Raw genomic sequence first — 13,461 nt, 5'->3', positions numbered from 1 at the left:
TGGGCTGTGGGGTGCAGCAGGCAGGTGCAGGCTGTGGCTGCTTCTGGGACGCAACTGCCCCAGATTTGGGTCCGAGACCATCCGCGTGAGAACAACTGGGAAAATGTCCTCAGAGATCAGTGCAGTGTCTGCTCGGAGATATTGCACACTGTCGCTGGAGAGGGGCCGCCCCGTGCCCAGGCCCCCATCACGGCTGCTGTCTCAGGGAGAAGGGCAAAGCAACACCCACGGCATAAAACGCTCTGAACTCTGACAGAGACTGACCAAGCCGCTCTGCGCTCTCTCAGATTCACGGGCCTGGGTGAGGGTCTCCCACAGTGGGAGCTCGCCCTGGGGTCTGCACCTCTGGGGTGTCCGCCCGCAAACATGTGGGGTTCCGATGGTCCACGTCACAGGCAAGAACCAGGGATGTGAACCACTGCGTCCTGACCACTCGTCTTGTGTGAGCGGAATGTCCCATGGACACTCGGCTGTCAAATCGTTAGTCAGACCCGAGACCACATCCTGAGGCACTCTCTGCTGTCGCTGTCCTTCTGCTCGGGTGTAACAGACTCACCCTTGCGGGGAGGGAGGCAGCCTGGCACTGGGCTGAGAACCACGCGTCTGCAGACAGAACGGGCCTCGCCCCTCTGCCAATGCTGTAGGGTCTTACCACTGGTTCCTCCACAACAGGCCGGTGCATTTCAAAGCAGAAACCCTTTCTGCCCAATGAAGTCAAACACACACCACACAGTTCACAACACACATAGCAAGGCTGTCGTGCGGGAGGCCCGGGGCACGCAGGGACCACAGCCTTTTCTCCGCCATCCCCTTCCCGCTGCCCTCAGGTTCGCTTCCCTCCGGGCCCAGGACAAGGTCAAAGGCGCGGGTAGAAAAGAGCCCCATGGAGGGGACGAGCACCAGGAGACAAAGCACACACTCGTCACCCACTCCAAAGCCAAAGCGCCCGACACTCAGACTGCCTGCCCCAGAGCGGGCAGGGGGCAGGCCGGGGCCGGCCTGAAGGCGGCGCGTCTGGAGAGAAGGCAGCAGGCCCGGGGGAGGGGCCCAACCGGTCTGAAGGCCTCACTCCCAGCGTCCTCGGCCTGAGGGGCAGGACCGGGCCATGGGGCCCACAAGGGGAGGGGGTCACACGAGGGCCCTTCCCAGGAGCACCAACAGGGCTCGGACACAAGCCCACTCCTGAACAGCACGGCACGGGCACCGAGTGCCGTCCTCTCCAAGGCCACCTGGCACTGGCCAGCTGCACGCTTCCCATCTCTGGACGCCTCCAGAGGGGGGAAGCCAAGCTCGCCAGGCTCCCTTCACCCGGGCAGGCGGATACTGGGTCCTGTGGGCCGGTCACCGCCAAGGAGACCGCCGTGGGGCCGGGCTGGTGTGCCCGCGCTCTGCGAGCCCCAGTCCAGAGCAGACAGCAAGGAGACACCACCGTCACGTGGCATCGCCACCCGGCCAGCATGGAAGGACCCCCTGTGCACGTGCGAGGCTCCAGCACCTCCTACGCAGCTCTAGTCCAGTCCAACCTGGAACCCTCCAACAACAGCTCAGGCCGGGCCATCACAACCAGCAGGTTTAAGCAGAGGCCTCAGGTGCGGGGCCTCCTCCAGGCCTCCGCACACTTCCTGCTGAACAAAAGCTTCTCCCGCAGACAAATGCCACGCTGGCCCGAATTCCAGGGCCAGGCAGCACAGGAGTTGGGGCAGGCGCTGGCATCAGGGAGGGACCCACCGTGGCGCTGGCCGGGGCTGGCTCGGGGCCCCCGTTGACGTCGGGGCCTCGCTCCCGCTTGCCCTCCTCCAGGCCCATCACGGTGCCCGGGCCCTTCTTCTTCTTGAGCTTGGCCAGGATGGATGACTCGCGCTCCGGGAACGGGGGCATCTCCTCCAGGACCGTGGCCTATGGGGTGGAGCCAGGTCAGCACCGCGGCACGGCTGGGCGGGGTGGGCCAGCGCCCAGAGGTCTACCCACCAGGATGTCGGTGCTGGCCACAGTGCTGAGCCGCAGGTACTCCACGGCCCGCTGCTGCAGCTCCGCGTCGGCATTCCTCAGCTGGCTGTCGCTGCGCAGCACGTCCTGGATGGTGGACTTCACCTCCGGGAACAGGTTCACAAACTTGATGTAGGTGGACAGCAGCAAGGCCCGCGTGGGGACACTGCACAGGTGGAACTTGGAGTGCAGCAGGTTGAACTGCACCAGGGGGCTGGCGGGAAGGAGAGAGACGGTGGGAGCTGAGCCTGAGGGTCCCCGGAGGGACAAGGCCGCTCCGCCCAGCACATGCGCTTCCTCCGGGGGCAGGGACCCACATCCACATCCAACAGGACCTGTCTGTGTGCAGCTCGCAGGCAGAGCCCTCAGCCAGGTGCAGGCGGCTTGCCCACCGTGAGGAACCGCAGGCACAGCCCAGCACCGCTCCCCGGCTCCCCTGGGGCCTTACCTGGATCTCGGGTCCCCAGCTATCAGGTTCCCGAACTCGCCCAGGATGTAGCCGCCCACTTTGACCAGGTTCTCATGGCACGCCGGGGCCTGCAGCGACTGCGAGGCAGTGAGGAGGAAGTCAGGGAAGAAGCCAGCGCGGGGAGGACCCTCCTGGCAGGAGCCCGCCCTCCCGCCACGCAACAGCAGGGCAGCAGCAGAGCAGCCCAAGGCAGTGGCGTGGCCAATCCCACCTGTAATGAGAGCCGCGCTCCCCAAAGCTGACGTTCAAGGCCCCCGGCTCAGGGCGGAAGCCGAGGCACCGGCCCTGGGCACTGCGCTTAGGTGGTCAGTGACATGGAGGTTAGGGGTGGTGTGCCCGCTCTCCACCAGCCCCAGTCCAGAGCAGACAGCAAGGAAACACACAACCCTCCCCGTGGCATCTCCACCCTTCCGTGGAGGAGGACTGAGCGCAGCAGAGGTCACAGAGCAGGAGCTGGACCCCCGACAGCCAGTAGCAAGTGGAAGGAAGTCGGCACATGAGGGCCGCCTCGCCCGGGCCAGCTGGGGTACCTCGAACACTGTCTTGGCGGCGTAGCCCTGCACATCGTCCCGGTTGATGACAATCTGGATGACACGGTACCACACCTCCTCGCTCACGTAGTCACCCGCAATCCGGATCAGGTTCAGGATGGTGTCTACGTACCACGTGTAGTCCACGGCATACTTCTCCGCCAAGATGGCGACCTTCAGCACCTGCAGGGGGCGGCCGCTCAGGTAGGTGCCCACAGCCCTGAACAGCAGGCATCCACGTGGGGCTTCCAGACTGAACCCCCGCAGCCATGCTCAGTGCGGGCACTCCCACCAGGTCTCAGAGGAGCGCAGGCAGCAGAAGGCTCCGGGGCCACTGAGGAAGCCTGGGCCCTCCAGCGACAGGCACGACAAGACCCGTCTGGGAACGCAGGACACGGCGCAGCTGCAGGAGCACACGAGCACGGGCCTGACCACAGCCAGGCCAGCAGGGCTGCCTCCGGCACCCGCACAGAGGAGCAGCCGCCTGTCCAGCCAGGCTCCTTCCACTCTCCACGGGGACCCACCCTCTCCGGAAACCTTTCGCTGAAATGCACAAGCATCTGGGGCAGTGACGTCAGAACTCACAATCTCTTCTCGAATGGAGTAGTCAGCCGTCTCCAGGTAGCTCAGCATCTCGGCCACGATCTGCTGGGCGTTGCTGCGGTCGCACATGGCGTAGAGGAGGTCCACGGCCCGCTGCCGCACGCTCACGTCCCGCTCCGTCTGAGGACAACAGACACAGAGTGAAGAGCCCGGGAGGCACCTCCCACAAACCCTGGCCCTCACTCTGGCCTCCCCTCACTCACCATCCGAATGCAGAGATCCCCAACAGGCTATGAAGAGCAGAGCCCTCACCCCAATTCACTGTCCCCCTCGGCCCTGCCCTGCCCGGAATCAAGCTTCGTCTCCTAGGGGACGTCAGAGCCTGGCCACTGTGTGGTCACAGACCAGCCCCTTCCGGGTCGCCTGGGAACTTGTCACAGGGCTGCTCTTGCCCCACCCCCACCTGCACATGGGCTCAGCAGAGGAGCAAGGACTGGCCAGACAACGGGCAGAGCAAGGGGGAGCCCGGGCGCCTCGCGGGACTGAGCGCACAGGACACAAGCCTGGACGACCAGGGCAGCACAAGGCTTGCGCCAAACCCTGTGGGCCTCCCGTTCCAATCATGCCCAACAATGTCTGTTAGATTCGTGCAAAGACCAAGCGATGGAGTTGAGCCTTTTCTTACCCTAAGCTCGGGGCCAGAACTGGGGCCCAGCAGCCCCCACCTGCTCCCAGCCCTCAAGGGTGCTGGCTAACACCGGGGAACACTATGGCTACTGTGTGTCTGACAATAGGACAAACAGCATCAACGTGGCTCTTCCAAGTCTGGAAATTTTTTTTTTTTAAATACATTTTATTGATTTTTTACAGAGAGGAAGGGAGAGAGATAGAGAGCTAGAAACGTCGATGAGAGAGAAACATCGACCAGCTGCCTCCTGCACACCCCCTACCGGGGATGTGCCTGCAACCAAGGTACATGCCCTTGACCGGAATAGAACCCAGGACCTTTCAGTCCGCAGATTGACGCTCAACCACTGAGCCAAACCGGTTTCGGCCAAGACTGGAATTTTAATTCCTTTAAAAAAGATAATGTTCTTTTGCAAAGAGTGAGTTTTCTTGGAGACCAAGACAAAATACTTCGTCTTTCTACCAAGAACAGTTTTCTCCTGGTTCCAATACTTCCTGTGCCTATGGCACATGTTAGATCTGCACATTCTAACGGGCACTCGCAGACAAGGGCAGAGGCTGGGCCACAGCGCAGCTGCACGATGCAGGCCCGGGGCCCAGCACGCGGGCATGAGGCCCGGCGCAAGCACTTGCCTTCAGCGCGGTGATGACGGTCTCGATGTGGGTCTTCACGGCCTCGTGGGAGAACTCGGAGCTGGCCAGCGTGCACATGCTCTCCAGGGCCAGGTAGCGCAGGTTGGTCTCGCGGTGCTGCAGGAACTGGCCCAGCTGGTTGCAGGCGCGGACCAGCAGGTTCGGCTCGCTGCGGGGACGGGCAGTGGTGAGTGGGGCCGCAAGCACTTCAGCACGGCAGGTTGAAGGCGCCACTGCTGAGGGACACCACGGCCCCTGGACGCAAAGGCCTTAACCGTAAACCAAGTCAGCTGTCCACCCCTCTGCAGCGCCCACAGGGAGAGGACGGGAGTTCTGCCAAGCACAGATCCCACCGACTCCACATGCTGCTGGCAGCAGGGCCACCCCTGCCCCCACCCCGAGCTCACGGCAGCCACCTCGGGGCTCCCGCAGGCTGTAGCCAGGAGTATGGCCTCGGCCGAGGTCACCGCCCAGGGAACCTGGAAAAAGTGCCCTGCCAGTGGGGGCTCTGTAGGGCGAGTGTGCAGACACGGCAGAGAGGAGGCTGCGGGTCCTTAAGGACAGTGCCATGCAATGGGATGGGCTCCCGGCTGACTGCAGGCTGCTGCTGCTCTTTAAGTGCGGTTGATGGAGACACACAAGCTTGTGCTCCCGCGGGCAGTTTTATGAGGCGCTAGCAGATTGCGTCCGGTCCCGCTGCTGCTCTCGGAGCGCGCCAGAACCAGCAGCAGGCGCGAGGCCGCGTGCAGGCAGCCCTGGCAGCTACAGACGGCGAGGCAGCCCTCCCGCTGCCCGCTGCCTATGCCCATCTGTGCTGACACCACGTCATCTCCTCGCTTCCCGGTGACCTGTGCACAGGAAGCTAACAAGACACGCCGATGAGCGCTCTGTCCTTCCCGTCAGCAGGGGGTGCCCAGGAGAGACGGCAGAGGCCTCACAGAGGCAGTGTGACCGAGCTTAGGGTCGAAGGGCAGAGAAGAGGGCTGCGCAGGAGCAGGCGCTGCTGGGGAAGAGGCCGAGGCCAGGTGCCAGGGACTGTGGGAGGGAGGGGGACTGGGAGGGGACCGGACGCCAGGCCCCCTGCCAGGCCTGAGGTCAACAAGGAAGAGCGCACTGCGCATCTGGGAGGCCACGTCTCAAACCTGCTCGGGGGCGGCGCCGCCGGCTCACCTGTCGTGGTGGATGATGAGGCTGATGGCCTCGAAGAGCACGGCGTTCTTGGCGTTGGAGTGCTGCACCTTCTTGGACTTGGGCGGCTCCTGGGCCTTATTCAGAATCGTCTCCAGGCACTCGGTCAGGCGGCCTCGCACGGCAGGGTCTTCTGGGCGAACAGACAGCCATGGGGCAGCTCCCACACCCTCCCTCACTCCCTCCCCTCTGCACGCCGAGGTCTCCCTAGCAAGTCACCTCAAACTGGAGAAGCAATGGCCATTCAAACTGTATCCTTTTAAAATAGGACTACTTAGTAGCTGGGGTAACTACACTTACATTCTAATGGAATCACACACTTCCTGAGATATAGGTTAGTAAGTGAAGAGAAAACCTCATGTACATGGACGTAATATGTGATATAGAGAAGTTTTAGGGGCCCAGGTTGGTTAGAGTGTCGTCCTGATACGCCAAGGTTGTAGGTTTGACCCCCAGTCAGGGCACATACAAGAATCAACCAGTAAAGGCATAAATAAAATACGAGGAACAACATATTTCGCTCACTCTCTCCCTCCCTCCCTTCCTTCTCCTTTCCTCTTGCTCTAAAATCAATTATTTTTTAAAAAACTTTAGGGAAAAGGGGAAAATACTTTTTCCTTGTGCTATTACCAACAGAAGTAAAAAAAAAAAAAAAAAAAAAAAGTTAAAAAAACACTACAAAGAGAAGAAAACGTTTAGGTTTCTACTCAAACCAGAAGAAACAATGGTTCAAAAAGAATAAGAAAGCAACAAACACATGGGAACATGGGAAACAACCAGAAGCACACGGGAACATGTCTACAGAGACACCACCTCCGCGGCTGGAAACTGGCCGTGCCCAAGGGGCCGAGGCCGCAGCGGGCCTCAGACACACAGCAGGGCCCGAGGAGCCGAGAGACCCGGACTCAGAGGCACGCGGAGGGGGTGTGGATGGAGGTTCCCAAACTACAGCGCATCAGGACCAGCGAGAGAGGACGGGACCTCGGGATGGAAAGGAGGACGAGGCCATCACACCTCTGGGAAGGTGGGTCTGAGTCTGTGTCCCCAGATCTCGGGGGGGGGGGGGGGGGGAGGCGGCAGCAGCCAGTTCCAAGGAAAGGTCCTCGGGGCACCCACCCAGGGAGGCTGTGTGGATGTAATTGGTATAAAAGACACTCAGTACAGCTGTACTCGACATGAGCAAACCCTGCATAAAAACAAGTGCGATTCCAACGCAAAGGCTGCCACCACAAAGCATATTTAAAGAAGGGATTGGGAGTTTTCATGTTTGTTCTTCAACTAAGATTTCTGTCTCTAAGACCTACAGTACTGTTCAAATCAACCCCCTTTTCCAATGAAACAAACAAAAATCTCCTCCTCCCCCTCCTCCATGCGTATGTTAAGGTTACACAGCTTACTGACGACTTAGGATACAAAGTTTCTTATGGTGCCAAGTTTTATTTTAAAAGATTGCTTCAAACCCTGCACTGATCTGATAGTGTATAGAAGCAGCGGAAATCCCAGGTCGTAACAATGTTGCCAGCTCTCCACTAGCTCTCTCTGGGAACCCAGGAGGTGTGGCACCTCACACAGGGATCCACAGGACAAAAACCAGGGGCAGGAAAGGACTTTTTTTTTTTTTTTTTTTTTTATTGATTATTTTAGAGAGAGGGGAAGGGAGCAGGAAAGAGAGATAGAAACATCAATGAGAGAGGAACATCGACCAGTTGCCTCCTGCACACGCCCTACTGGGGACCGAGCCTGCAATCTGGGCCTGTGCCCTGACCAGGAATCCAACTGGTTCATGGGTCAATGTTCAACCACTGAGCCACACCAGCCAGGCAGGAAAGGACTTTAAAGAGAACAAACAAAAGATCTAACCCTCAGGGGCTGAGCTGACCCTGTCCGTGTGAGGCCATACCTGGGGGTGGGTAGCACTGCAGCAGCCTCAGAAGTTTGACTGACAGCCAGGGAGCCGGGACAAAATAGTAGGTGTAATCCTGCAGGTCTGTTGACGCGGAGGTCACAATCTGTAAACAGCACAGGAGGAGCCCACTGCGGGGACCCACACACAGCCACACTGGTCCTGGTTCCACAGGTCACACACTGACCGAACACCTGGTCTCATTCAATGTGCTAAAGTATGTAAGACGCTCCTCTGTACTTGGGGTGAGGGGCCCGGCTGTCCCAGGGTCACCCTGCAGTGGCCGCCTCGCTGGGGCAGCGCTGCTGTGTGACGGCGATCCCGCCGGGGACACACCTACGCTGCTGCCGCCGCCTCGGCACAGAACCGCACGCGCCCGCAGAACAGCCTTTCCTTTGTGAAGGTGAGAGGCACACAGGAGGCCCTGGTCGCTCAGAAGGGAGCAGCTGGTATCCTGACCCCAGCTCCACACCCTCAGTCCCCCAAGCGTGCCCCCTGCCATGAGCCCGTCAAGGGCAAGGACCTGCCTCCTTTACTCGCAGTCCAGCAGGGCCCTGGCAGGGCAGACACTCACCCACCTCCGAATACACTGTCCCCAAGACACCGTCCCCCTCGCACAGCCCAGCGCTGGGAGGTCAGGGAGCTCCCCCCGAGCTCCCAGGTGTGACACTGAGTCATCACGAGGCGGCCGTGGTGCGTTCACGCAAACCCTACCTGGCTCAAGTGAATGGAAAGCACACAAAGCAACGCAATCCCACAAGGCCGGCCAGGACAAGTCAAACACGTGAGAGCATACGCTGCTCGACATTTACATAAACCAAAGCGCGCACGGCCGTGAGGACAGGCTGGGGCCGCCGGGTGTGAGCCGGGGCTGGCAGGCTCTGCTCCGGCACCTTCCCACACGGACAGTTCAGTTCTCCACAGCCTCAAGGTTGAAAGGAAGCTAACCAATTACCAGCTTTTCACTCTTGAATTTACAAACCGTACCACATATCCTGCATTCTAAAAACTAAACCAATATATTAATCGCATAAAATAACTGAGACCAAAACCCGCCCCGAGTTCTGTCCCTGTCCACAGACTTACTCTGCTTAGTCTGGAGACAGCCAGGGAGACGGAGGTCTTAAACTCTTCTGGGTTCTTCTGGGCTAAGGTGGTGATGAGACTAGTGGCAGCAGTGACCACGCCCTGAAAGAAAAACGCACGCTATGCATTCCAATTCCATTCAAAATACCGGAAGCTGTTAACTCTCGTGTTTAACCCATCCTTCAGATTCACCTTTAAATAAACTAAGAGCAGCAAGCTGGCAGCCCACAGGCCACCTCCGGCCGACTGGCTCGGCCCACGCTATTTCTGAAGGTGGAGATGGCACACACAGGTGGTGGTCTTTATGCAGTCTCTCTTGCAAACCACGCAGCCCCCACACTCCAGCCCACCCGCCAGGGCGGGGCAGCAGGGGGCAGCCCCCATCCTTGAGCGCCCGGCCACCTGCCTGGATGTGGACAGTGCCACAAGGCATTCCCTGCAGCCTCACTTGACCTTCATGACCAAAAGTGAGGTGCGGAAAAGGAACTGAAAAGCCCATTCCGCCCGTTTGAAAGTGGCCCCGGCTGCTTCTCTGCCACCACTGGGTGGCCCCTAACGGACCACCAGACCCAATGCCCCACCCCCTGCGGGACCGCCCAGCAGCTCAGGAGTCTGTGCACCCTCCCAGCTCAACTCGTGGTCTTGGTTCCCGCAGGAAGATGCTGATTCAGTAAAGAAGTTTTCTCACAAATATAAAGAAATCAAGACAGAATGAACAAATCAGCTCAGGAAACTCCTCTGGGATCAGGTGCGCCCCTGCCACCACCCGCACCCCCATCCAGGCTCTGGGACAGAGCAGGAGTCAGCGCCCTGCGCCTCATCGGGCCTGGCTGTGCGGGGCCGGCTTTCGGGGAGAGCGAGCTGCACAGAAGAGACGCGCTAACTGCCTATCCGCCCGTGCTGGGCAAGGCGAGTGCCGGAGACCCAGGCCAGACAGAGCTTTCCCAACGCCGGGCAGCGGCAGTCTGGGCCTGGCTCCCCGCCAGTGCTACAGGGTCAGATGGACCGCCCACCAACCAGAGCTGGCTGGGCTCCTGACCGTCCAGTCTCTGGAGACAGGGTGCTGCAGGCCAGCCCCTGCTGCCCGGCAGCCTATGGGATGGACACAGGAGTCGGAGGTGCCCTGCTGCTCGCTCCGGCCCCTGGGGCTGCAGGAGTCCCCTGAGGAGGGGGCAGTGGCAATTGCCAGGAAGCTAGGAACCTGAACAGCATCGACAGGGTACCGTGCCCCCGAAGCCGTGCTGCGAGTCCCACCCCTCCTGTCCTCTGCCTCCTCCTGAACCACTTGGCCTTGGCATGGAAGAGGCCCCAGGCCCCCCTCTAAGCCTTCGTCACCCTGGTTCAAGCCTGGGTCTGTGTGAAGCTGCTAAACCTCTGAGCCTCGGTTTCCTCATCCGCAAAGCTGGGAAAGCCCCACTGCCTCCTGGGGCCCCCTGACGGGCGACCTGTGACCTGAAGCCCCCAGCCCAGCCTCCAGCACCTCTTCCCATGTCCCTGGGCAGAGTCTGACCCTGAGGGAGCGATGGGAGCGGGTACATGGCTGGCACAGCAAGCCCCCTCCCCCAAGTCTGCTGGCAGATGCCCAGCTCCATCCTCTGTCCAGACACAAACCTTCCCGGGGAGCGTGGGGCGTGGGAACAAGACCACGTAGGACAGCTCACGGGCGGCCACACCACAGCAAGCTCTCACCTCGGAATCTCCATGCAGTAACTGCTTCTAATTTGACTTTTAAGGTCGATTTCTCCTCTGGAAAAATTGTAGTAACTAGCCAGCAGACTCACACCCCCTGCTCAGCGGGAAAATCTTCCGTTTCCCTTGAAGTTTAATGCTCTCCTGTATGCCAGAGAATTCTCCCTGACTGCCTCCCACGTGCTGTCCCCACACCCTCCGGGGTGGAGGTCTGACCACAGGCCCTGGATCGCGCTCCCGCTCCTGGTCCTTCCGCACACGGGCAAGCCCTCGCTGAACAGCGGACTCTGCTTGCTGTCTGCACCCAGCCTGTGGTGGGCCCCTAACGCCGAGTTCCAGGTGAGCCAGAGACCACATCCGACTCATCCCCCAGGCAGGGGCCGGACAGGAGCGCTGTGTGTGCGCCCTGACAGAGTAGCCACCCAGACCGCACCACAGTGGCTATTCCTGCACAGGTTTCTGGGGGAGGGCTCGTCCAGGGGCGCTTACCAAGTGCTGATCGTTGAGGAGGTGCACCACTCGGGACGCCCAGTCGCCCGTGGGGACCAGGTGGGGAGACGTCCGGTACAGACGCAGCAGGCACAGGGCGGCGCTCTGCTTCGCGCTGTCCATGGTGTCTCTGAAAGACAGACCCAGCGGTCACGGACAACACAGCCCGCACGGCCTGGAGCTGCGAGAACACCCGCCCCAGCGAACGGAGCGGAGCCACCGGGGCGGCTGGAAGGACACGCAGAGGAGAGAGCGCGCTTCCACCTCAGGGAGAGGCCTGCTCCAAAGCGCTGCCCGGGGCCTTCGCTCATCCGCACCGGGAAAGCCTCTCCCCGGCGGCCCGAGCGCCCCACTGCTGCAGTGGCCTGGCTGTGCGGTGTCAGGTGATGCACTTGGCCTTAGCCAGAAGGCCAGGAAGCCATCTCTCTCACTGTTTGAAGAACGTTTTTTTGGTCAGCCTGGAATTTCCATCTCCAAAACCACCGCCAGGCGCCTCCCAGGTTGTCACCAGCCCGCCCGCCTGCCAAGCACCGAGAAAGCAGGGCCAGTGGCTCCAATGCCTGCGCCTCTCGGGTGGCCGCGGTGAAAACCTGGCTTTGGGGGGGAGCACCGGGGGGGAGCACCGGGAGGTAGGTGGGGACCCCTGCAGACACCTTGGGGGGAGGGGGGTCTGTCCTGGCAGGAGTGTTTGCTGAAGGCACAGAATGTTCGTTCCCAGTGCTGTCAATGCCCTTCCCCCACCGCAGCCCAGGCTGCTCCAGGCCTTCAGGGAGTGCTCCACGGCAGGCTGCGAACCCCGCCAGCTGGTGAGGGAGGAAAGAGGGTGGAGGGCTGTCTTTACCATTCACCGCCCTTTCGGCTTTTTATCCCTGACTGAGGGAGGGCCTGGAGGGGAGGGGAGCTGGACTGGACTCCTCCTGACAGCTAACCAGCACCTCGTCTCCACTACGTAAACTGCAGGGACTAACTCGCCCTGTAAATTCTCTAGGAAGCTGCGTAGTTGATTTACGGAGAGGCATCTTTCAACAAGCGGCGGGACACATACCCCGCCACGAGGATCTTGGGAATCTCCCCAGCAAAGGCCTCGGCCATCTCCCGGCTGCCCACGTTGGCGATGCAGTGCAGGGCCAAGCCCATGAAGGTGGGGTTCCGGCTGGCCAGGTCGTTCTTGATGGCGTTGTTGATCAGGCGGATCAGTTCGCTGTTGGAGTTCACCAGCACCGAGATGAAAAGGTACCCCTGCGTCCGAAAGACAAGAGGGCAGAAAGCTCCTGACCACTAGGTCCCCGTGGCCCGGAGCACCGGCAGATCCCTCAGCCGTAACCAGCCCTGGCACCATCACAAGGGCCCAGCGTGGGCTGCGCTAAGACATGCTCTGCAGGACCTGTGGGCACGCGGCCGGGAGGTGGGGGCCACTTCTGTTACGAAGGCTAAGCCTCTGCTTCCGATCTGCAGGGGGAGTCCTGCAGGAGGAACCTGAGAGGCAGGCAGACGTCCCCCCCGGAATCAGACACGTTGGCCTGGCTCCCCAGTCCCACTCCTCTGCACTGTGATGGGTGAGTCCCCGGACCCACTGCTGTCCTGAGAGGGAAGGGGCTTGCCTGTAGCTGTAACTAAAGCCACTGGTGACCTCCAGAGCCTGCTGAGAGCGGTCCCCCTTGAATCTGTCTCTGTGCCCCAGGTCCGCCTCTCCACCCAGGCCAAGCTCCAGCCCGTGTCACCCCAAGTCCACCGCCCCCCCGCAGCAGGCACGTGATTCCTCCACACTCGTCTGGTCTCGAGAGGAGACCCATGAGCCCTGCGCCCTCCAGCCCCCGGAGCGGCACTCACAATCTGCTTCTCCGTGTATCTGTTGGAGCTCAGCAGGTTCACGGCCTCCATGTGCCCAAAGTCAATGTCATGGCCCAGGAGGAAGATGAAGAGCAACTTGCAGACGTACTTCTTTTTACTGTAGCCATCAAGAGCCTTGTCACCTAGGAAGGAAGCTGAGAGCTTAAGAGGAACAAGGCAGGCAGCGAGGAGTGGCCTGTGGCACAGGCAGTGGCTCCATCAGATGCACACCAGCCCTCGGCAGTGGGTGCAGATGCACCTGGCACTATGCAGGTTTCCCTCCAAACTCGAGAGCAACGCTAACACTTTCTGCCTCGGCACCACCAGGGGCTCTGCCAGCTGCTCGCAGCGACAGGCCTGGGAACAAAAGCCCTGCTCACGCCACACAGCCCACATGTCCATCTCCATCAAGAAAGTGTATGCGGCCG

At 60.7% G+C, this 13,461-nt stretch overlaps 1 protein-coding gene across 2 annotated transcripts in view; it reads right to left on the bottom strand.

Annotated features, from left to right (window-relative positions):
* The window catches only part of AP2A2 (adaptor related protein complex 2 subunit alpha 2), a 38,584-nt gene that overhangs the window by 5,721 nt on the left and 19,402 nt on the right, over positions 1-13,461 (bottom strand). Inside the window, exons 3-14 of one of the 2 annotated variants that reach the window (XM_084907021.1) lie at positions 13,034-13,176; positions 12,249-12,442; positions 11,204-11,333; positions 9,026-9,127; positions 7,937-8,045; positions 6,019-6,169; positions 4,849-5,017; positions 3,571-3,708; positions 2,986-3,168; positions 2,435-2,532; positions 1,969-2,200; positions 1,729-1,896 (exon numbers count right to left, since the gene is read on the bottom strand). In XM_084907021.1, the coding sequence (XP_084763147.1) occupies positions 1,729-1,896; positions 1,969-2,200; positions 2,435-2,532; positions 2,986-3,168; positions 3,571-3,708; positions 4,849-5,017; positions 6,019-6,169; positions 7,937-8,045; positions 9,026-9,127; positions 11,204-11,333; positions 12,249-12,442; positions 13,034-13,176 (1,817 nt within the window). The remainder of the gene's footprint in view (positions 1-1,728; positions 1,897-1,968; positions 2,201-2,434; positions 2,533-2,985; positions 3,169-3,570; positions 3,709-4,848; positions 5,018-6,018; positions 6,170-7,936; positions 8,046-9,025; positions 9,128-11,203; positions 11,334-12,248; positions 12,443-13,033; positions 13,177-13,461) is intronic. The other variant, XM_084907022.1, reaches the window with a different exon arrangement.

Source organism: Pipistrellus hanaki, assembly GCF_964339955.1.
Source record: "Pipistrellus hanaki genome assembly, contig: scaffold_39, whole genome shotgun sequence".
Lineage (NCBI taxonomy): Eukaryota > Metazoa > Chordata > Mammalia > Chiroptera > Vespertilionidae > Pipistrellus > Pipistrellus hanaki.
Note: the sequence above shows the minus strand (reverse complement) of the source record. Positions and strands in the feature narration are given on the sequence as shown.